Source organism: Mercenaria mercenaria, chromosome 14, assembly GCF_021730395.1.
Source record: "Mercenaria mercenaria strain notata chromosome 14, MADL_Memer_1, whole genome shotgun sequence".
Classification (NCBI taxonomy): domain Eukaryota; kingdom Metazoa; phylum Mollusca; class Bivalvia; order Venerida; family Veneridae; genus Mercenaria; species Mercenaria mercenaria.
The window spans coordinates 37,095,367-37,120,612 of NC_069374.1; the positions used below are offsets into that span (position 1 = coordinate 37,095,367).

General features: G+C 36.1%; 1 protein-coding gene across 1 annotated transcript in view; it reads right to left on the bottom strand.

The window, feature by feature from the left end:
* The window catches only part of LOC123527280 (anoctamin-7-like), a 95,334-nt gene that overhangs the window by 29,978 nt on the left and 40,110 nt on the right, over nt 1–25,246 (bottom strand). Inside the window, exons 5-10 of the mRNA XM_053523271.1 lie at nt 9,541–9,648; nt 8,583–8,719; nt 6,409–6,577; nt 3,408–3,576; nt 2,310–2,400; nt 1,074–1,240 (exon numbers count right to left, since the gene is read on the bottom strand). Coding sequence (XP_053379246.1) covers nt 1,074–1,240; nt 2,310–2,400; nt 3,408–3,576; nt 6,409–6,577; nt 8,583–8,719; nt 9,541–9,648 — 841 coding nt within the window. The remainder of the gene's footprint in view (nt 1–1,073; nt 1,241–2,309; nt 2,401–3,407; nt 3,577–6,408; nt 6,578–8,582; nt 8,720–9,540; nt 9,649–25,246) is intronic.

Consider the following 25,246-nt stretch of genomic DNA (forward strand, 5'->3'; position numbering starts at 1 on the left):
ACTTAACCAAATCGGGACGTCGACGCCGGTGGAGATGCAGACGCATGGGTGAGTCCAATAGCTCTACCATTCTTTGAATAGTTGGGTTAAAAACAATCAAATTAAACATGTAAAGGTGATAATTAAATGAAAATTATGCACAAAAAGGCTGCGCTCACTCAATAAGCTATGAAACTTTTTTCAATTCAGCTTGTTGTAGGCAAATCGTTAATACAAGAATTGCTATCAGCCCCTCACAAAAGTGTGGTTGGGGAATTAAACTTTTTGTGCAAACTTACATATATATCTGTACTGATTCCCTAAAAGGGATGGGATAGGATAGGACAACACGATTTCTATATAGCACCTCCCCCACCCGAATAAAAAAAGTTTGGTGTGGGTGTATTGATTAATCAGTATGATTACTTTAGATGATTTACAATGTCTACTTTGCATCACAAAAAAAACAAAACGTAACCATGTAAACTGCATGTTACCATAGTACTTTGATCATGACTCTGGAAAGCTTAAATATCTGTTTGGCACAAAATGCTTTAAATCCTCTGACTAAAACTGATCAAACATCAGTAAAACAACTACAAGCCCACGCTATTTTCAGATTCTCTTTGAATTAGTGAAACACTGAACTTGTTTTGTCTGATTTATACAGTAAACATTTCTGCTTTAAATGTCATACTCGAGAGAGTATTTACCACAGTGATGCATTTTCATTAGCATGGATTTATTTTCTTCATAACTCAAATTTAGAAAGCCAACATGAAAAGGCTGCTTCATCTTACAGACATAAAATGCCAATTTCAAAGTAGAAATTGCCTTTTGAACCAGACAGGAGGGTGTCAAATTGTGATTTTTTTGCGTTTTCTTTGGTGGAGGAAGAACCTTGGAGCAGCTACGGATACTAGGATAAAAAGAGACAATGTCAAGGTGGACATTTCATACTGTTGTAATGTGTAATAACTAAACATGCAAGTTATAAGTTGTCTACAAATGACACCACGGCCAAGAGTATCACAAAAGCTCTGGTGACTATGGTCATAATGACCTAAAATTGAGAAAAACAGTCAGTAACTTACCCCAAAACGAGACAAATACTGAATAAATCACAGTTGCTGGATGATCAAACAGGTATGCCACCCTGGTATAGATACACACGTCTGATAAATACCAGTATGGACAGCCAATGTTAACATCGCATAATGGACACATCTTGTATGTCTTGTTGCTATCACATACCTCATTCCTGAAAAAAGTAAAAAAATTTGTTTCAAATTTCACAAGACATTCTATGTAGTGTGTGTTAAATTTATATTCCTCACCAATATTTTTGAACAAAATTGAATCATAACATGAAAATTATGGCCTCATTTTATTAAACTGGTCTTTACCTTGATCACATTCTGTATCTTTTCATGTTTGCCCAGTTTTAAGTCATTTCAATATACTTCAGGCAATGTGACAACTTTCTAGCTTACATGGTGAAGGAAGACCAAAGACCAAAAGTTGCCGAGACTCCAGACATTGGTTCTGTCGCAGGTGGGCATGTGGATAGAGTCACCAACCTTATGCAAGCTAGATGGAATATTTTCTCACGAGAAAGAATAGTAATCATTTCAACAGAATTTTATAAGCAACAGCAAGCAATTCAAAGTTAGCAACCTTAACCACTTGGCCATCTAAATTTCCTGGTAACCTATCCTATATTGAAATACATCACTGATATAGACATATTTTGTTGGGTTTAACATCACACTGACAGAATTTTAGGTCATACAACTTTCCAGCTTTGATGGTGGAGGAAGAGCCTAGGTACCACTCCATACATTATTTCATCACCGGCAGGCACATGGGCAGAACCACCGACATTTGGTAGGCAAGCTGGATGACTTCCTAAAACGAAGAATTCAATGCCCTGAGCAAGGGTCGAACCCATATCAGTGACGGGCAAGTGATTTAAAGTCAGTAACCTTAACCACTCAGCCAAGGAAGCCCTTTGATATAGTCAATTTGTAATTTTCGTTTTCCTCCAATGTTTACATAACTGAATAACTGATAGTACATGTCCTAAAATATTATATTTTCCACCCAAATCAAACTATCTGGAACTTGAATCCAGCCATCAGAAAATTGATTGAGAAAGCAGACGGGTTTCTTGACTCTGTTTACACAAGGAAATATATATCCGGAAAATGTTGTCTGGCAGAGCTGATCAAACAATTGATAATCGGAGATCTCTGTCAGCTTCAGCTCTATACTGATGATACTTTTCTCAAGTCATTTTGTTAAAGAAAATAAACTGAGACTGCACATACGCAGGAGTGTTACTGGACATCGTAAAAACACCGTACAAGAAGACAACAACTCCGACTAAAGCAGCGGGAAACAACCATGCTGTGTAGAAACCTAAAAGAAAATAGAATTTCAGAATTAAATACAAGCTGATTCAGTGAATTTATATCAAACAGACTGTTTTGAGAATGGGAGGACTGTATTTTGAAAGATTTAAAAATCCAAGGGCAATGACTCTGCAGTTACTGAAGAGTGCATCACCACCCTATATTTTGTTTAGTTACATGAGGATCCATCAATTGGAATCTTTGTTTTGTGGGAATGTATGAATTTTAAACATTAAAGGGCAATAACTCTGATGTTACTGAAGAGATCCTGATGAAAACTGTGCACGCACCACTGGGCTATAGTGTTAAGTTTCATGAATTTTTAAACAATTAAAGGGCAATAACTCTGAAGTTACTGAAGAGATCCTAACGAAAGATGTGCAAGCACACTGCCCTAAAATGACCTATATTTGTATTCAATTTCATGAAGATCGATAAGTGGACAACTTTATGTGGGAATTTATGGATTTGTAAGCTCTTAAGCTACTAAAGTGATCCTGACCAAAGTTCTGCGTGCTCCACTGCTCTTAGTAATCTACATTTGCCTTAGTTTTATGGAGATCCATCAATACGTTTCTTAGATACAGTCAAAATCCCTTTTACCAAATCAAGAGGAAAACTCAGCTTTTATTAAGTAAAGGGTGATAATACTATAAGTGAGCAAAGGTCATGCAATAATCAATAATCATACGTGGTTTGGTGATTCTAGCACAAATGCTTTTTGAATTATAAGCATTTTCAATTTTGGATGCACACAGGCACCGACAGACAGACAGACAGACACAGACAGCTGTACAGAACTGCAGGGGATAATAAATTAACTCTATTACAAAATAGTATTACCCTATTGTTTCACCATTATAAAATGCTTGTGAATTTTGTTTTAAAGTGTGAACTTCTGCTTTGTTGTACGAAAATAGCATATGTTAAAGAAACAAAACAAATCATGACTGTATATTGCTTAAAATAGAACAATAAATAATATTATCCAAATTATACAGAAAACATTGTTACCAAGCCAAGCAAAATAGATTCCAATCTTTTCTCCAAAATATTCACGTATATGATCAAGGGGTTGGTACTTGTTCCATTTCCACCAGCGTGCCCAATAGTGGTACAAGATCTGACGAGGATTTAGGGATTCTGGTTCAAGATGGCTGTATTTGGGGATTTCATATGGACCCTAAAATAGCACATATATTAGAAAATTAACAGCATGTAGAATTATGAAAATGAAATAACTGCAATAAATAGCCTCTTCGGTATCAGTATAATAACACCTTTCATATTGCTACAGTAGAAACTGCACCCTCCAAAAACCGGAATCCTTGGATGATTTTCAAGATGAGTCTCAAGATTTTCTCTTACAAGTTTCATTAAAAAAAGCACTCTGAATACCGGAAACTCTGAATTCTGAAAACCGGACAGTTTTTCATGGCCACAAAGGAATATTACACATAAAAAAATCCCCTGAAACCCGGACATTAAGGGTCAAAACTTATGTGTATTATCACTTTGAATCGATTTTAAAAACATAATCTCAAGCAGGTGACAATTGTTTGTCTACCAACTAACAATCACAAAATTTACCTAAATAGGTGTGAAAACATTTATCTGTGTGTTTGTATTTTGTATATTAGCTATAAAGATAAGCTTATAAATAATCTTATAGTGAGAAGTTAACTGACCTATCGGTGTAAACATAATTTTTCATAAAATTATAAAAAAATTTTGGTGGTGGGTGGGGGGGGGGGGGGGGAGAGGGGGAAATATGAAAAAGATTTTTATTCTTATTCCTATTAATTACTATTGGTATTTTGTATTAATTATTAAATATCGATATTCACACGCTGCATGTTCCATGATTTATAGGAGCTGGACTATTCATATTGCCACAATAAGCAAAACATTCTTTTCATTATTAATATTCATTTTAAATGATGTTTTTCTGTTAGAAATAATTCAGATTTAATATTTGATATAGGCATACAATGCAGATTTGGGGGGGAAAAAACCTAAAAAGACATTGAACATGATACAGACAGATGAAATAAACAGAATATACATATATAAATCCCCTCAGAAATTTGTGCAAAATCCTCTGAAAACCAGACTTTTGACTTGGTCCGGATAGGGTCCGGTTTTCAGATTTCTACTGTATTTATCCATTTTATACTCTGTTTGTCTTTCAAGGAACTTAATCACTATTCTAAATATTTTCTGGGAGATAATTTCCTCCTTCCACATGACAGAGAATGTTGCTTCTTGTCAACAGGACAGACAATATCGTTTATTGTCAACTGGATAGGGAATGTTGCTTCTTGTCAACAAGACAGAGAGAATGTTGCTTCTTAGTTAATGTCAACAGGGCAGACAATGCCATTTCTTGTCAAAAGAACAGAGAATGTTGCTTCTTGTCAACAGGACAGAGAAAATGTTGCTTCTTAGTTAATGTCAAAAGGACAATGTTGTTTCTTGTCAACAGGACAGAGATTACTGTTTCTTGTCAACAGGACAGAGAATGTTGCTTCTTAGTTAATGCCAACAGGGCAGACAATGCCATTTCTTATCAAAAGAACAGAGAATGTTGCTTCTTGTTAACAGGACAGAGAGAATGTTGCTTCTTAGTTAATGTCAACAGGACAATGTCGAGGTTTTTTGTCAACAGGACAGAGAATGTTGCTTCTTGTCAACGGGACAGAGAATGTTGCTTCTTGTCAACAGGGCAGAGAGAATGTAGCTTCTTAGTTAATGTCAACAGGACAATGTCGTTTCTTGTCAACAGGACATACAATGTTGCTTCTTGTCAACAGGACAGAGAATGTTGCTTCTTAGTTAATGTCAAAAGGACAGAAATATCGTTTTTTGCCAACAGGACAGACAATGTCATTTATTGTTAACAGGACAGACAATGTTGTTAATGTTGCTTCTCATCAACAGGTCATAGAAGTTCCATGTTTCATCATCAAGATATGTTTTCCAGTATCAAACTTGAGAAAGATTTCCATTAGAACTTAGCAATTTCCTTTTATTTCCTGCAATGCATCACAAATTTAGCTAATAACAACTTAATGTTTAATTCAGCTGAACTAGTTAATACAGTTCTCTTGTTTTATCTATAATAAGCTAAATTCTCTCTGTTCAGCCAATCAAAGTGAGTAATGTAACACCTATATACTTTACTGAAATGTCAATGGGTAATTTACATTTCAACACATCACCAGAATGAAATATTGCAGACATTTCCCTGACAGCTGATGGTTATAACTTGAACATTAATATCCCCTCTTCAATAGTTTTTCTTCTTTAATGCCAACCAAAAGTAGAGATTTATAGCAGAATGCCAGTCTCTGGTAGTCAATCACCACAGATTTTACAAGGCTGTACTTCTTAACAAATACACATAATTGAAATGTAAAAAGCAAGAGTGCCAAAGGCACAAAATATGTAAAGTGCTCTAAATCAATGAGCTGAGGAACACATGAAATCCATGAAAACTTGTCCCAAAGAATTATTTGTTGGTTATTATATAACAGGATATCCAGAAAGTGTTTTAGCTAGCTTTTGTATATAAAAAATAATACTGTTTAGCAGACGGCTAAGTGTAAATAAATGGTGTGTGCATTAATAATTTCTGGGAGAAATGAAACATTTTTGTTCCTATTTATTTTGTTTTTTTTTTGTTAGTTTAATTAAACTTCGAAATGACAAAATTTTAGGTCATATGGTGACTTTCCAGCATTTTATGTTGGAAGACCCCGGGTGTGCTTCGTGCATTATTTCATCTCGGACAGGCACCTGGGTAGAACCACGGACCTTCTGTAAGCCAGCCGGACAACTTCCTCACATAAAGAATGCCCCCAAAATCAGGCTCAAACCCACACGGGTGAGGTGCAAGCTATGTAAATCTTAATCACACAACCATAGAGGCCCTTCTTCCTATTTATAGTAACATATATATCAATAACAACTAGAATACTTAAAGCAGTCAGCAAAAGTCACAAAATCATCTTACATCATGTAGTGGGAAAGCTGCAGAATAAACCCCCTCCTCTATCAACCGCTCTATACCAATCTCTGCTCTCTTACGTTTCCCATAGGCTGCTGTAGTCAGTATCTCCCATACTACCCTACTTCTTTGGGTAGACGTAAAATATGTCTCATGATTACTGCTCCCCAAAAATCTGAAATCAATGTCAATGTAATAAGTAAGAATTCTTTGGATCATGAAAATAATGCTATAATAAATCATTATTATCCAAGATATCTATTATCTATATACAGTAAACTTGAGGTGTAACAATAGTACAGTATAACCTGCTTCCGCAGTAACCTCTATTAAGCAGCCAACCTGTCTTAATCAACCATTGTCTCACTTCCCAAAATGGTCATTCATTCTATAAATTACCTGCATTAAGCAGCAGCTGTAAAACAGTAACTTTTTCTCACTCCCATGGCTGGCTGCATAAGACAGGTTTTACTGTACTTGTAAAGATATATGGGATGAAAAGATTCTCAAAGTCTCTGCTTACTCCCTATTAAATTTAATTAAACAGGTTCTGCATGTTAAGATATCTGATGTTGTAATAAATTGGGTTTAATGATACAATGCCATGTCCAGTGGATCAATATTCTGCACCTTTGAAGTGATAACTGCTGTACTTTCACCAGGGTGAGGCAGTTTTCACACGTCTGCTTCATTGGATTGCAATGGTGGAACAAGCTCTTTGTTAACTGAGTAAACCTTTACCTAGTACAAACTGAATGGGGTGGGGTAGGTGGGAATGATGAATTTTAAGCCATAAGTATGACACTTGAAAATGCTCCATGTGCTAAAAAGATACGGACCGGACACGGCAAAATGCAACATTAAATTGTGACCTTCACTTGACAGACCACAGGCACCACACGCCTTTGGGCTTAGACAAACATTTAAAAAAGGTCATTTCAAAATGGTTCCATGGTTAAAACAGATATGAAGCAGAAAGGAAATAAAATATAATATTTGTTTTATGATTCTAGGTCAAATACTTTTTGAGATACATGGGATACAAACTTTCATGCCCTTTATGCATATTTTTGACAAAATCAAGGGCAATAACTCTGGTCTTGCAGTGAAATCCAAAAATAAAAACCTCAGCTGTAAAAATAATATTCCTACTTGGTTTCATGATTCTAGGTCAATTATTTTTAAGATATATGCAACACGACCTTTAAGCACTTAATGTGTATTTATAACTAAGTCAAGGACCATTACTCTGGTCTGGCTGAGCAAAATCCCAAACAGAACATCAGGTGGACAACTTCACATGCTATATAACAATTCTCTAATGTTTTTTAGCTCTACGTCAAATACTTTTTGACATACATACAATACAAACTTGCATGCTCTTTATGCATATTTTTACTAAATCAAGAGCCAGAACTCTGATCTGACTAAAAGGAATCCTGAACAAAACCCCGGATCCATAACTTCACACGTTGAATAATTTTCCTCCTATGTTTCATTTCTCTTGGTCAAACTTTTATGTCCTTTTATGCATATTTTACTATGTCAAGGGAAATAACTCTGGTTTGCCAGAGATACATAAAATACAAACTTGTATGCCCTTTATGCATATATTTGACTAAATCAAGGGCCACAACTCTGATCTGAACAAAGAAATCCTGAACAAAACCCTAGGAGCACAACTTCACATATTTTTCACCAAGTCAAGGTCACTTAACCTCTGATCTGGCAGTAAGAGATCCAAATTAAAACATCAGGTGCATGCCTGTACATGCTGAAAGACAATCCTGTGAGGTTTTATGACTCTGGGTCAAATACTTTTTGAGATTTGTATGTCTCAATTTGGACGGACTGACGTTCTTACGAACGCACTTTTATTGGACATTTCTTTTGTTATAAAGTAACCAACAAGCAACAAAAAGTACCCAATAAGCAGTACGGAAAGAATAGAATTTACCATTACCTATTGTCTTCAGTACCCAACAAATGTTCTCTCGTTTGCTTGGACAGACAAGGGCAACTCCTAAGTCCACTCCCCTACTAAGAAAAAATTTTGGGGTGCACAAAAACTAGCATCAGTTTAGGGGCTACGTGAATTTTGATTGAATTGTAGTAAATGTGTGGCAAATGGAAGAGTGATCCTGAGTCCAGCAATGATGCGATAATAAAATATAAAGTACCTTTCAAGCTTTGACTTTTTGAAAGCACATGTGTAGTAGTCCAGTGGTTGGTGGGGAACATCTTCATGCAAAATATTTGGAATGTGCACGGCACCCAGTATCTTATCTGACCAGTTACTCCTTGGATTTGGATGTGCCTGGAATAATTTTTCTTATATGATTATTGGTAATCTAATTGTATACTTCTTTCCTCCAACTCCCTTGGCTCTTTTCTGGCTATAAACAATATTTTACTGTGAACATGTCTGTGACCTGCAGTGTCACAGTACTGAAAACAAGACTTAGTGTATAGACTGTTATAAAAACATCAAAAACTGATTCTTTTGGTCACAAATTAGGAAAATTGGTTTGACTCAGTCCACTACCTATAGGTTTATAAAGTGAATGTTTTGTTCCTTTTGTTTCTTGATATTTATGAAATTTTAATGCATAATTTAGTTCATGCTTTTGAAAAAAAAGAAAGAAAAAAAAGTGCAAACCTTAAATTTGGTTAAAAATCTAAACTAAATTTCCTCATTTCTGGATATCTTCTCTCAATAAGAGCATATCCCAAATAAGTGTGTATAGTAGGGTAATAATACCTGTATCTTGATCTGCAATGTCATATTTGGCTCATGTAGATAATGCAAGATCTTGATTCCACAAGGCACTTTTGCCAAATTTGATCCTGTCTAGCAAAACTCAGTTTAATGTAGATCAAGGTACTGCCTTAATGACCCTTTTTTATATACATATAGCTATTTCTATTCTTCTATCAACCAAAATGGACTATAATTTTAAACAAATAAAGCTGAAAACTCGTTTGAAATGGTGCTTTTTGATGCATGGAACTAAAATTAAATAGTCCCACCATTGCATATTTTTCTGTAATCAGATGGGACTTTAATACATGGCTTTTTTTTTACTCATTTGTGTATTTCAGACTGAAAATTCATAGGTATATAATAAAAGGAAATACCTGTAAAGGAGCTCTCATACAAAGGTCTTCAGCATAGAAGACACAAACATCCCAGGGTGCATACAATTTAACATAGGTAATCTGTTTCTTCTCACTCTGTACAGTCTCCTGGAAATACAGCACAGATCAATATCAATTTACACCATACACAACAACATAAACCTGCTTCCAACTGCATTACAGTCTCTCAATGAAATCTAATTCTTTGTGTTTCTGAGGTAGGACTTCATCAGACTACCAAAGTTATTTAATTTCCTACTGTGGTACATATTTTACAAAAATATGCATTGAGAAGTGAACAAAATTCAGATGTATCGGAGCTACACGAAGACAGAAAATCATATCCTCTATGGTCAAAGAATGTTTTACAAAGAGCTTTGGGATCCAGCTTTTGTGTTAATTATCACACACTAAGTTTGAAAGAGGTTATTTATTTGCATTGTATATAGTTTATAGCTCTAATATTTTCAAAATATTGAACTACTTTGTTTCAAATTGCAGACTGACTATCAGTTGCTGATTTTTTTTCTACATATTTAATTAATGGCCTGCATAGCTTTGTATGTCTATAGAAATTCTGTGATTTTCCTTGCCTTCTTTGCTTTCAGAATGTTTGGAGAAGCAATAGTAATAACTGAGAAATCTTGTAGCATTTAAGGGGAAGTAATAACATATTCCAAATCAAAAAACAAGAGCACCGCCTTGCGGGTGCTGACGCTCATCTGATTTTTTTTTGTATAAAAGAAAAATTGTCCTACCCATGATTTTCTAAGTCCAAAAAGGGCCATAATTCTTGCAAAAAGCAGGATGGAGTTATGTTTCTTGATGTACAGAGTCAGCTTATGATGGTGAACAACAGTTGCAAGTTTCAAAGCAATAGCTTGAATAGTTTAGGAGAAAAGCTGACCTAAACATAAAACTTAACCAATAAATCTGATATTTTCTAAGTCCAAAAGGGGCCATAATTCTTGCAAAAAGCAGGATGGAGTTACGTTTCTTGCTGTACATGGTCAGCTTATCATGGTGAACAAGTGTTGCAAGTTTCAAAGCAATACCTTTGATAGTTTAGGAGAAAAGCTGACCTAAACATAAAACTTAACCAGGCAACACCAACCCTTATTTTCCCATTAGCTTACAAACAAAACTAAACCAAAAACTGCTAAGTAGAAAAAGGGGCATAATTTTGTAATGCAAAGTAGAGTTATGGAACCTGTGCACTGTGAGCAAGTCATATCATCAAAGTGAACAAGAGTGTGAAGTTTCAATCTATTCCTATTTATAGTGGGTATAATGAGATACCAGCTAACATACAAAAACTTAACCAAAAATTGCTAAGTCGAAAAAGGGGCATAATTTTGTGAAAAAGCAAAACAGAGTTATGGAACCTTTGAAATGTAAGTCAGTTTATCCCAGTGAATAAGTGTGTGAAGTTTCCATCCACTGCCACAAGTAGTTATTGACATACTAACTTAACCAAATCAGGATGTCAATGTGGACGCTGAAACAGACACAGACACCGTTGCACAGGTGAGTCTAACAGCCCTCCCTATTCTTTATAGTCGAGCTACAAACAGTAAAGCTAGTTATTGTAAATCTAAGAGAAAGAAATTAAGGTTGCTAGCCATTGGCGGCACTTTTATTTGAGACAGTTGAAGTCATTACCTCCAGTTTATCAGACATGTAGATTCTTAAATAATTTTCTTAAATACAAGCAAGAACAAAAAAACAACAACAAAAAACCCAGAAAATAGGTTACTTCACTGTAACAGTCAGCCTTGTTCAAACACTTTGACCTTCAAGGAGTTAATTTTCATAATTCTCATTTATTACTAATTGCCAGTTCTTCATTAATGTACCATAACTTCTCTGTAATGAGATAAATTGATCCTAGTTATGGTAATCTACTCTTAGATCTATACAATATATTGAGCTTGTTCATAGGGTGACAAGACTGCCTAGAAATTAATGACTGACTGTTACAGAGAATTATTAGGTCACATATCAAATGATAATTATCTAAAAGTCTATGATCTAAGGCTCTCCTGAATTCAACAGGGAAATACATTTATATGAAGCAAATTTAGTGTTTGTCCCACTTTTCCCAGCACTGATCAGACTGGAAGAATATTCAAATTTGTCCTCAAGAATTATGAAGTTCTCTATTTATTTATAAACAGCATTGCTATTTCATCTTAATGGACTATGTGCAAGCCTTGCACCATATAATGCAGTTTCTTTGTACTACAGATTTCACTTCATGATATTATATCAAACTGACCTTTGTTCTTGGGGGTTTATAATAGGTGACACATATCTACACCTCATAGGAATCATCTGATTATATAAGAAGTTTCATTGGAATTCCTTGAAAAAGTAGAAGAAATTTGCTCCACAAACTTGAGAGGGTATGAGGGCCTAAGAGGCCCTATCTTTGTCTATCCTATAAACACTTCATGGTCCTTTTAAAGGTGGTCATTAACGTTTAAGAAGCACTTAACGATATTTTCTGACCTTGAGCTTTGACATACTGACTCCAAAAACTGTAGGGGTTATCTACTTCATAAGCCTAATCATGCTACCAAGTTTGGAAGTTCTGGGTCAAGCGGTTCACAAGTTATCAGGCAAAAACCATTCGGTCTACTGACAGATGAACAAACTGTCCAAATGACTCGACTGCTGGTGCAAAGCAATAAATATTATTGAGAGAAATATTCTGACCAAGTTCATTTTGACTGGACTAACATTTTTACCTAGAGTGTTAGAGTGTTAGAGTGTTTTAGAGTGTTAACAGTCAAATTGTTGATGACGTAGGAAACAGGACAATGGGCATCGGACACGTGATCAATATGGTTAAATAATGCACCTTGAGCACTTAGAGCTCAGGAGGCTTATGTCTGAGTATTTTTTTTTATTTCAATATAATTTATAATTCAACATATTTTAACAAAAGGCAACTTTTTAAACTGAGTGTAGTTTATGAATTCATTTTTTTTTTCTAAATTAATTTGGTAGTGCAACCAAAATAGGCAATGGGAGGTAATAATAATATTTTACAATTTCTTACTTCTAATAAATATAGGCTTAATATATAACTGTCAATGCAAAACTTGGGTCAGTGTTATACAATCTGTTCTTTAAGGTAGTTCTGCACGTTTGATAAACCAGAAGTGATGGCGTAACGTCATTTATCCAGAAAACGTAGAAGAAAGCCTGGATTCGGTGTACAGAAATGAAAATCATTTTATCAATTAACTGAAATCTGTGACAAAATTACAATGGTACTGTTGCTATATTTTTAAAGTCAAAATATGATATTTAAACATATGACATGTTAAAACTAGAGATGCTTTTGAGAAAAGCGCATGTCTCCCACAACTGCGACTATGAAAAATGTTAGTTTCTCTAGATGTTTTAGACGAGTGGATCCAATTAGATGGTCTGGATGAGTGGATCCAATCAGTAATTCATGGGCCATAAATCAAAAGTGCCTGGGCGGATTTGGCTAGTTATCGAACTTGGGTAAGGTCTTATGGCCAAACACATTTTGTTAAAGTTTGGTGAAGATCGGATGAGAAATGTTCGACTTAGAGAGCGGACAAGAGTAAACAGACGGATTTTTTCGGTAATTCAAGGGCCGTAACTCTAAAATGCCTGGACCGATTTGGCTAGTTATCGAACTTGGCCGAGGTCTCATGGTCAAACACATTTTGTTTAAGTTTGGTGAAAATCGGATGAGAAATGTTTGATTAAGAGTGCGGACATGAGTAAAAAGGCCAATGTTTCGATAATTGAAGGACCGTAACTCGAAAATGCCTGGACCGATTTGGCTAGTTATCGAACTTGACCGAGGTCTCATGGTCAAACACAGTTTGTTTAAGTTTGGTGAAGATTGGATGAGAAATATTCGAATTAGAGTGCGGACAAGAGTAAAAAGACCAATTTTTGGTAATTCAAGGGCCATAACTCCAAGACGCCTGGACCGATTTGGCTAGTTATCGAACTTGGCCGAGGTCTTATGGTCAAACACATTTTGTTCAAGTTTGATGAAAATCGGATGAGAAATGTTCCACTTAGAGTGCGGACAAGCTTTGTGACAGACAGACACAACACACACACACACACACACAGAATGGAGTAAATCCACACCACTGTGTGGTGGGAGACATAATGATCAAAATGATGTCTTATAATTAGCGTGAAATGTCCGGTTCACTTAAATCATGGTCAAATATCTCAAAAATAAGCACACGGACCTATACATTTTCTTTCACCAAATTATAGGCCATATGTTTATTTAAAACTGTGAGAAGTTTCATCAAAATCTACATTGTAGAAAATGTTCTATTCGGGAAGATTTTATGAAAGTAATGATTTTCCCATAGAATCCCATTATGAAATATTGCTAGAGGTCCAAATTTTTCAAATCCGTCTAGCAAAAAATCTAGCACACGACCCTATCCTTTTTATTTGCTGAATTTTCTAGGCACATTCTGAAGTTATGAAAAATCACAGTTTAATCAAATTCTGCACTGTAGAAAAAAATTTCGAACCAAACATGCAGAACTACCTTAATTCATATAATTCCTTAGGAAAAGTAAGTTTATCAAATTAATACTAAAAGTCTTTTGCTAACATAATTCTGCATAATAGCTGGTATTTATGAAATGTAAGTTACTAGTTACCAAGTATAAGTAAGTTGGCTGTATTACATAAATGTACAGCATATACACTAAAGTTCTTCTTTAAAATGTCTAACGCTTACGGGCTAAAGCAATACTCCAAGCAAATGTTTATGAATAATAAATAGATGTTTGTCTATTACATCAATTTTCTGTAAAATCCAGCTTAAAATGTCCTGCCAAAGACATTCATCTTGAATTAGTGGGAACAGAAGCAATAAATTCACCAGCCCATGAGATAATATATTCACTGACCTATGATACTTTTCACTAACCCATAAATTCAGGAAATAATCCCTTATCTTTTCCTAGGAGAACCATAAAGCTAGGTCTGTCTTGACTTACCGTCTGTAAAACATCCTACAGACTTTGGAATGATTTTGTTCGGAAAAAAAAAAGGATGATAAGAAACTACATTTGAACTGAGTATGACGTCGTTTTTTTCTATTATTTGACATAGTGACCTAATATTTGAGCTCATGTGACCCAGTTTTGAACTTGACCTAGATATCGAGATAAAAATTCTGACCAAGTTTCATGAAGATCCACTGAAAAATATGGCCTCTAGAGAGGTTACAAGGTTTTTCTATTATCTGACCTAATGACCTAGTTTTTGAAGGCACTTGACCCAGTTTCGAACTTGACCTAGATACCATCAAGGTGAACATTCTCACCAATTTTCATGAAGATCTCATGATAAGTACGGCCTCTAGAGAGGTCACAAGGTTTTTCTATTAATTGACCTAAGGACCTAGTTTTTAAAGGCACGTGACCCAGTTTAGAATAATACCAAGATATCATCAAGGTGAACATTCTGACTAATTTTCATGAAGATCCATTGAAAAATATGGCCTCTAGAGAGGTCACAAGGTTTTTCTATTTTTAGACCTAATGACCTAGTTTCTGACCGCATGTGACCCACTTTCGAACTTGACCTAGATATCATCAAAGTGTACATACAGACCAACTTTCATGAAGATCCATTGAAAAATATGGCCTCTAGAGAGGTCACAAGGTTTTTCTATTTTTAGACCTACTGACCTAGTTTTTGACCGCACATGACCCTGTTTCGAACTTGACGTAGATATCATCAAGATGAACACTCAGACCAATTTTCATACAGATCCCATGAAAAATATGCCCTTTAGAGAGGTCACAAGGTTTTTCTATTATTTGACCTACTGACCTAGTTTTTGATGGCACGTGACCCACTTTCGAACTTGACCTAGATATTTTCAAGTTGAACATTCTGACCAATTTTCATGAAGATCTCATGAAACATATGGCCTCTAGAGAGGTCACAAGGTTTTTCTATTTTTAGACCTACTGACCTAATTTTTGATGGCACGTGACCCAGTTTCGAACTTGACCTAGACATCATCAAGGTGAACGTTCTGACCAATTTTCATGAAGATCTTGTGAAATATATGGCCTCTAGAGAGGTCACAAGGTTTTTCTATTTTTAGACCTACTGACCTAGTTTTTGATGGCACGTGACCCAGTTTCGAACTTGACCTAGATATCATCAAGGTGAACATTCTGACCAATTTTCATGAATATCTTTTGAAATATATGGTCTCTAGAGAGGTCACAAGGTTTTTCTATTTTTAGACCTACTGACCTAGTTTTTTATGGCACGTGACCCAGTTTCAAACTTGACCTAGATATCATCAAGATGAACATTCTGACCAACTTTCATGAAGATCCCACAAAAAATGTGACCTCTAAAGTGGTCACAACCAAAAGTTTACGGACGGACGGACAGACGGACGCTGTGTGATCACAAAAGCTCACCTTGTCACTATGTGACAGGTGAGCTAAAAACAACAAGTGTTAATTAGTTAACCATGTACACAAAACATATCACACTAGTGGCGGTACCTTATGACCATTCTTTATAAACCGCAGTGCTGGCTTTGTACTTCAATCACTTTACTAGTGTGGAAAAATATAGTGATTTTGGGAAGATTGGAGCAAAAATTTGGATTAATTCAATTCTAATGCACTTTTGGGTTTATTTTTGTTAAAAACAAAAATGCTGGTAATTCTGCAGAAAAATATTCTACAAGGAAATTAATGATACCTTGAAAACCTCAGTATCAGGAGATTTAAAATGAGCCGCGCCATGAGAAAACCAATATAGTGGGTTTGCGACCAGCATGGATCCAGACCAGCCTGCGCATCCGCGCAGTCTGGTCAGGATTCATGCTGTTCGCTTTCAAAGTCTATTGCAATTAGAGAAACTGTTAGCGAACAGCATGGATCCTGACCAGACTGCGCGGATGCGCAGGCTGGTCTGGATCCATGCTGGTCGCAAAGCCACTATGTTGGTTTTCTCATGGCATGGCTCAAATATTTTTTTTATGTTTTGTTCCTGTAAACCAATAAAATAAAAGCTTAATTAAAACCTCTTGGTTTAAAAACACCATCTGCACCATATCAACTTCGACAATTATTAATTAAACACTAACTGAACTATCATAACACCAAACAAACATACTTCAGCTGTGACTGCATTGGTCATAACTTGGTATTCAGGTACAGGGAGGCATAAAATCTTTTATAGGCAGGCTGTTACCAGACATTCCATCATACTTAGATATAGAAAACTTTGGACAGGCACAACATCTGACATTGTACAATCAATTTTGTGTTTCCCATAAAACTTTGTTACAGGAAAGGAAAACAAATATCAAATATAGTCAGTCACAAACAAAGTACTAATAGGCATTAAAGACAGTCATTTGAGCAATTAAATTCCATAGTACTGTGTTAATGAAGCCGCTGTCCAAATGGAATAATAATAAGAACCACTTTCAATTTTGCACATGAACTTATGATGATAAAGGGAGGTAATAACAGAGAGGCACATGACTATTCGACAACTTCAATGTTCAGTAATGGCTATAAATTTGCAAGTCTTACTGAGTAATTTTGTTATAATTTATTGCAAATGAACATTTTATCATAGCAGTGATAACAAACTGCAGGTAAAGCATAATGCACCAAATTAGCTATGCAGGAAACATTGAATTTAACCAACCTACATTGGTTACTTTAGTAGTTTTGATGACTACAGAAAGCATTGCTTGAAGTTTCAGTCAGATATATGTGCATATATTTATTACGAAAATTCCACTTAATAATTAATTACGGGGACTCCGTGGCCGAGTGGTTAAGGTCGCTGACTTCAAATCACTTGCCCCTCATCGATGTGGGTTCAAGCCTCACTCGGGGCGTTGAATTCTTCATGTGAGGAAGCCATCCAGCTGGCTTACGGAAGGTCGGTGGTTCTACCCAAGTGCCTGTGGTCTTCCTCCACCATCAAAGCTGGAAAGTCGCCATAAGACCTAATTGTGTCGGTGCGACGTTAAACCCAACAAAATAAATAAATAAATAATAATTAATTACACATAAAACTTAAACAGAGTTTAAGTAGTCACATTTCTCTGAATAGCCAGCTAAAAACTGACAACGCAATTTACCCAGACTGAGATAATATAGGACAGAAGCAGCTGTTGCATCTGTAACTTTATTCATATCCTCCTGCTATAATAGTCAATTCAGATATCAGGATAAGAGATATGCATAAAGTATTTTGTTTTTGATATAGACCTGATATTGACTTGCACTTGTAACTGATCATAAAATAACAGAAACTGACAGGAACAGGTTTACAGGAACTAGGGAATTCATCTCTGCCACAACCTATTTGTAATTAAAGCCACTTCCTCCACAGATCTTGCAGAAATGATTACAGCACGCAAAAAATATATGCAAATAGGCTCATTTCAAATTTCCTGATCATCACAAAAAAAAGCTTTTATGCAAAATATTACATGCCATTATAGGCAATTTTACCCTTGAAATACGGGGATACCAGCTTCTGCCATATGTTTAAAATGAGTTCTTTATTTATTTGTGTTTTATTCGGATGTCACACCAACACAATTTAGTTTACATTGTGACTGACTTCCAGGTTTAATGGTGGTGGGAGACCGTTGTTACTGCTTCTGGACATCATTTCTGGCATAGAACCACCAAATCTTCTGCATGCCAGCTAGATCATTACAGTAGTCCTCACATAAAAATAGATATTCTTTTCAATTCTTTTTTGTTCATTCTGTTTTGTCAAGGCATATAAAACAAAATTGTTTCCGGTATACTGACCTACCCTAAATTTGGCCCAACCCTAAATGTTTTTATGGCCTTGGAGAAGTTATTTTTCAACTTTTTAACAAAAAAATACAAAACTGTACTTTAAATGCTTTAAACTTGATCAGTAATGTTAGAAATCAACTTACTGATGCTCTAAAGGCATAAACCCCTTATTTGTATTCATTTTTTGACACGAAAATAATTTCAGAAAAGTCCTCCTTAATAAAAAAAAAATCCCCCCTCCCCCCAAAAAAAATTACCATCCTACCTAATTTTTTTCACAATTTCACCGGAAACAAACAATTTTGTTTTATGCCTAACAGCAAAAAAGAATGGTCATAGCAAACTGCCCGGGGCACATAATGGACAATCTGACTAAAGTACTTGATCTTCTAAACGAAGATCTGAGAACGACCCATTCACATTCGTCTTCTGTATATTTTGGATTTCCATTATTGCTATTTTTATGTTATCCAATCAGGCGACTTGTTCGATTGTCAAAGAGTAAGAAAAATATGCAGTTATTCCAGGACTCGAACCCGGGACCCCTCGCTTACAAAGCAAGTGGCCTACCGACTGAGCTAATCGGCTATCTGATACATTACGACATAAGAATTGTAAATATCAAAAGTCAATGCTAGAGGTAGATTTGCAAGATATTGTAAGCTAGGCTCTGATTGGCTAGTGAAAGGGCCGTCAGAACGAGGCAATGAATAGGTCGTTTTCAGATCCTATGCGTAGCGTAATAGGAGATGTACTTTAGTCAGATTGACATAATGGATATCATAAACTGTAAAATCATACAGAAGTGAAAAAAAAACCACCATTTCATGCCATGTCAAAATTATTTTGTAAAATATCAAAGCTCAAAGACAGTGGAAAACGAAAGCAAACTGATTACTAACACTTGTTTTCCTGAGGCCTTTACTCCTAAAAATGTTGAGATTTCAAATTCTGACATGCAAATTCCATCTAGTAAAAAGAATTACAGTGAGTAATTTATAACTCTTAACACAGATATCGATTTAGGTTTCTGTAAGTCTTCAATTCAATAAACAAGAGGGCCATGATGGCCCTATATCGCTCACCTGAGTACCATTGCTTTAACCAAAAAGAAAAAGAAAAAATTCTTACAAGGTAGAGATATGTCAAAATACACCAAAAAATTGGAGGTACCATCCATGTTGTACCACAGAAAAGTGGTCTCAGTTTTTCCCTACGGCCAATAATAAAAAATTTACTAAATAAGCTATTTATAGTAACATAAAAGGGAAGTAATAAAAAAATATTGTAAGTGAACAAAAGAAGGATCTGCCAAATAAAAACACGAGCACTGCAATACAACACAAATGCAGAGCAATATTCGCATAAAACAAAGTCATATGATGTTTGACCCCTAAGTGTGACCTTGACATTGAATTAAGCCATCTGAAACATGCGCTCTGCACATCCTTTCAATGAGTGAACATTTGTGTCAGGTTTCTCTGAAATCCATCAAGGTGTTCAAGAGTTACAGAGCGGAAGGGAAATTGCTAACCAACACAGACAGACAGACGGACACCGAGGCGATAACATAATACGTCCCTGTGCGCGTATAAAAAAGAATCGAGATCTTATGGTGATACAAGTTGTGTGCAAGTTTAGTTAAAATCAAATCATACATGAAGCTGCTATTGTGCAGACAAGGTCAAAATAGCCAATTTTGGCCTTTTCAGGGGCCGTTACTCTGGAACCCATTACGGGATCTGGCCGGTTAAAGAACTGAACCAAGATCTTTTGGTGACACAAGTTTTGTGCAAGTTTGATTAAATTCAAATCATAAAATGAAGCTGCTATTGTGCAGACAAGGTCAAAAAAAGCTAATTCTGGCCCTATCAGGGGCCATAACTCTGGAACCCATTTTAGGATCTGGCCGGTTCAAGAAAGGAACCAAGATCTTATGGTGACACAAGTTTTGTGCAAGTTTGGTTAAAATCAAATCATAAATGAAGCTGCTATTGTGCAGACAATGTCAAAATAGCTAATTTTGACCTCTTCAGGGGCCATAACTCTGGAACCCATTAAGGAATCTTGCCAGTGTCAGAAAGCAACCAAGATCTTATGGTGATACAAGTTGTGTGCAAGTTTGGTAAAAATCAAATCATAAATAAAGCTGCTATTGTGCAGACAAGCTCAAAATAGCTAATTTTGGGCCTTTCAGGGGCCATAACTCTGGAACCCATAAAGGAATCTAGCCAGTTTCAGAAAGGAACCAAGATCTTATGGTGATACAAGTTGTGTGCAAGTTTGGTAAAAATCAAATCATAAATAAAGCTGCTATTGTGCAGACAAGCTCAAAATAGCTAATTTTGGCCCTTTCAGGGGCCATAACTCTAGAACCCATAATGGGATCTGGCCAGTTCAAGAAAGGAACCGAGATCTTATGGTTATACAAGTTGTGTGCAAGTTTGGTTAAAATAAAATCATAAATGAAACCACTATCGTGCAGACAAGAAATTGTTGATGGACGCACGCACGCACGCATGGACTGACGACGGACGACGGACGAAGGGTGATCAAAAAAGCTCACCTTGTCACTATGTGACAGGTGAGCTAAAAACAAAAAGCTCTGCGAACATTACTAAACAGTAATTCTGTTTCTTTCACAATACTACTCTTCACAATACAGAAAGTGGCAGTTGGCAGTACTTCTTTCAATCACTTTGTTTTTGCTGTAAGTTAATTTAGGTTTTGGTGTTTTTGTTTTTTTTAAATCTATTTGTTACAACCTCTTAAATTTTCTCCTGCAATGGAGTTGTAAATATTGCAAATACAGAGTAAACCGTGTAGAGGAACCACTAACAGGACCACTGGAATGTGGTTGTTGTACTGATGTTGTTGATCTGAGAAGATTTATTTACTGAGAATTTTTTCTTGTTTGGAAAGGAAGTATCTATCTTTGTCTTTGTGCTTCTTAGAGGTGTAACAGAGGTTCTAATTAAAAAAAAAAGAAACAATTGCAAAGAAAAAGAAAGTCAGTGGTTTAGTACAGGTTTATTACTACTCATTAAACTGGTCCTTTGAAATCATGGTGTATGGACATCCTTCCTCCTATTTACATAAATTATATAACTTTCTGAAATCTTAAGACTAATCTCTTTATATAACTTCAGAATAATTTCATTTATACCTGGCATTATCTCCTTTAAGTTAATGGTCATTTTGAATTGTAAATTTGCAAAACTGACTATCCTCTTCGGAGCTTGACTTAAATTTAAGCACCTGTGAAGATTGACTAATCAGTTGTGAAAACTTGCTGATCATCTGTGAAGACAAGCTGATCATCTGTGAAGACTGCCTGATCAACTGTTAGGATTAGCTAATCATCTGTAAAGACTGGCTGATAATCAGTGTAGGTTAGCTAATCATCTGTGAAGACCAGCTAATCATCTGTATAGACATGCTCGCATGATCAACTGTGAGGACTGACTGATCATCTGTGTAGACAGGCCGATCATCTGTGTTGGGTAATTAATCATCCCTGAATACCGGCTGATCAACCTTCAAGACTGGCTGTGCATTTGTGAAGTTTAGCTAATCATTGTGAAGACTGTCTCAGCTTGCAGACTGACTGACTGAAAATTGCATATTATGTATACCCCCACCCCCACCCCCAAACTCGAGGTTTCCTGGTATTTCCCTACAGTTTCCTGTAAAACAATTCCTGATCTTTCCCCATTTCTGATCTTTCCCCGGGGTTTCCTGTAAACCACTTGTCTTAAAACCCAAAGGGTTTCCTGTAAACCACTTCCTGGACTTTCCCCCAAGGGTTTCCTGTAAACCACTTCCTGGACTTTCCCCCAAGGGTTTCCTGTAAAACACTTCCTGGTCTTTCCCCCAAGGGTTTCCTGTAAAACACTTCCTGGTCTTTCCCCCAAGGGTTTCCTGTAAAACACTTCCTGGTCTTTCCCCCAAGGGTTTCCTGTAAAACACTTCCTGGTCTTTTCCCCAAGGGTTTCCTGTAAAACACTTCCTGATCTTTCCCCGGGGTTTCCTGTAAAATTCTGGTCTTTTCCTGGGGTTTCCTGCAAAACACTTAGTGGTATTTCCCCAGGGTTTCCTGTAAAGCACTTTCTGGTATTTCCCGGCATTTTCCTGTAAAACAATTCCTGGTCTTTCCCCAAGGGTTTCCTGTAAACCACTTCCTGGTCTTTCCCTGGGGTTTCCTGTAAAACACTTCCTGGTCTTTCCCTGGGGTTTCCTGTAAAATACTTCCTGGTCTTTCCCCAAAGGTTTCCTGTAAAACATTTCCTGGTCTTTCACCAGAATTTCCTATAAAGCGTTTTCTGGTCTTTCCCCAGGGTTTCCTGTAAAGCGCGAACTTCCTGGTCTTCCCCCAAGGCTTTCCTGTAAAGCACTTATTGGTCTTTCCCCAAGGGTTTCCTGTAGAAACACTTTCTGGTCTTTCAAACAGGGTTTTAGTGTCATGAAGCTGGATATTGATTGGTAGCTATGTAGTAAGACCAGCTATTAACTATTTATGACTGCTGTGAAAATTACAAGTTCTGCTAAAATAACCTGTGGAGAAAATTGACATTTCCACTGACACTAATACACACAAATATAGTTTTGACATATCTGCTAAGTCTAGTATGTTGATGGAATTATCAAGAAAAGCAAATCCAGTGAATTGGTATCCCCAGCCAAATAAGATAAAAGTTTCACCCTTGAAGAAGCAGTCTCTGCCTACAAAAACACTTAAATGCAATTGAATATCAATTGTTTTGAAAGCCATTAATTCTAAATTATTGATCAAAAGCCATATTTCTATATTTAGTAACAATGACCTTGACCCAAGCTACCTAAAATGAAACAAAAAATTTGGTATCTATGAAAGCTACCTATTCACCAGGTCTGGTCTGCTTACCTCAATCCTAACTGAAACTTTCATGAGAAAACCACTTTTCTATTCCTAATAATGATGATCTTGACCTTGACCAACACAAACCAAAAGTACATCTAAAACCATGGCTCTCATGCAATTTTCCTATATTCCAAATCTGGATGCATACCCTATTCCTTACTGAAGTTATTGATTAGAAACAGTTGTCTATATTTAGTAACAGTGACCTTGACTCCAGAGACAAGAACATAATTATACCCTGCATCAGTTTCCATGAAAGATATATAACATGGTTCGCACAGGCCATGAAAAGTCCTTGAATTGCCTACTCCTTGAAAACTACTTGAATTTTGTAACAGTGAGAAACTACTTGAAAACTACTTGAATTTAGGAAAAAACATACAAAAGATGGCAAATAGTCCTTAAATTCATCGGGTGCGAAGTGAAAACGGACAAACATTATAAACAGACCAAAATAAACTAAAAAACGACAAAAAAAACAAGAGGGCCATGAAGGCCCTGTATCGCTCACCTGACCTATTGACCTAAAGATCATCAAGATCAACATTCTGACCAAGTTTCATTAAGATATGATCATAAATGTAGCCTCTAAAGTGTTAACTAGCTTTTCCTTTGATTTGACCCGGTGACCGAGTTTTTGCCCCCACATGACCCAGATTCGAACTTGACCTAAAGATCATCAAGATTAACATTCTGATTAAGTTTCATGAAGATACAGTCATAAATCTGGCCTCTAGAGTCTTAACAAGCTTTTCCTTTGATTTGACCTAGTGACCTAGTTTTTTTAAACACCTGACCCAGATTTAAACTTGACCTATAGATCATCAAGATTAACATTCTGACCAAGTTTCATTAAGATATGGTCATAAATGTGGCCTCTAAAGTGTTAACTAACTATTCCTTTTATTTGACCCCCGTGACCTAGTTTTTGACCGACATGACCCAGATTCGAACTTGACCTAAAGACCATCAAGTTTAACATTCTGACTAAGTTTCATGAAGATATAGTCATAAAGTGGCCTCTAGAGTGTTAACAAGCTTTTTCTTTGATATGACCTAGTGACCTAGTTTTTGACTCCATCTGACCCAGATTTAAACTTGACCTAAAGATCATCAAGATTAACATTCTGACTAAGTTTCATGAAGATATGGTCATAAACGTGGCCTCTACAGTGTTAATTAGCTTTTCCTTTGATTTGACCCGGTGACCTAGTTTTTGACCCGACATGACCCAGATTCAAAATTGCCCTAAAGATCATCAAGTTTAACATTCTGACTAAGTTTCATGAAGATATAGTCATAAATGTGGCCTCTAGAGTGTTAACAAGCTTTTCCTTTGATATGACCTAGTGACCTAGTTTTTGACCCCAACTAACCCAGATTTGAACTTGAGCTATAGATCATCAAGATTTGACCAAGTTTCATTAAGGTATGGTCATAAATGTGGCCTCTAGTGTAAACTAGCTTTTCATTTGATTTGGCTTGGTGACCTAGTTTTTTATCCTACATGACCCAGATTCAAACTGGACCTTAAGATCATCAATATTAACAATCTGACCAAGTTTCATGAAGTTACAGTCATAAATGCGGCTTCTACAGTGTTAACAAGCTTTTCCTTTGATTTGACCTGGTGACCTAGTTTATGAACCCAGATAACCAAATATCGAACTCGTCCAAGATTTTATTAAGGGTAACATTCTGACCAAGTTTCATTAAGATTGGGCCAAAAATGTGACCTCTAGAGTGTTAACAAGCTTTTCCTTTGATTTGACCTGGTGACCTAGTTTTTGACCCCAGATGACCCAATATCGAACTCGTCCAAGATTTTATTGAGTGTAACATCCTGACCAAGTTTCATTAAGATTGGGCCAAAATTGTAACCTCTAGAGTGTTAACAAGCTTTTCCTTTGATTTGACCTGATGACCTAGTTTTTGACCCCAGATGACCCAATATCGAACTCGTCCA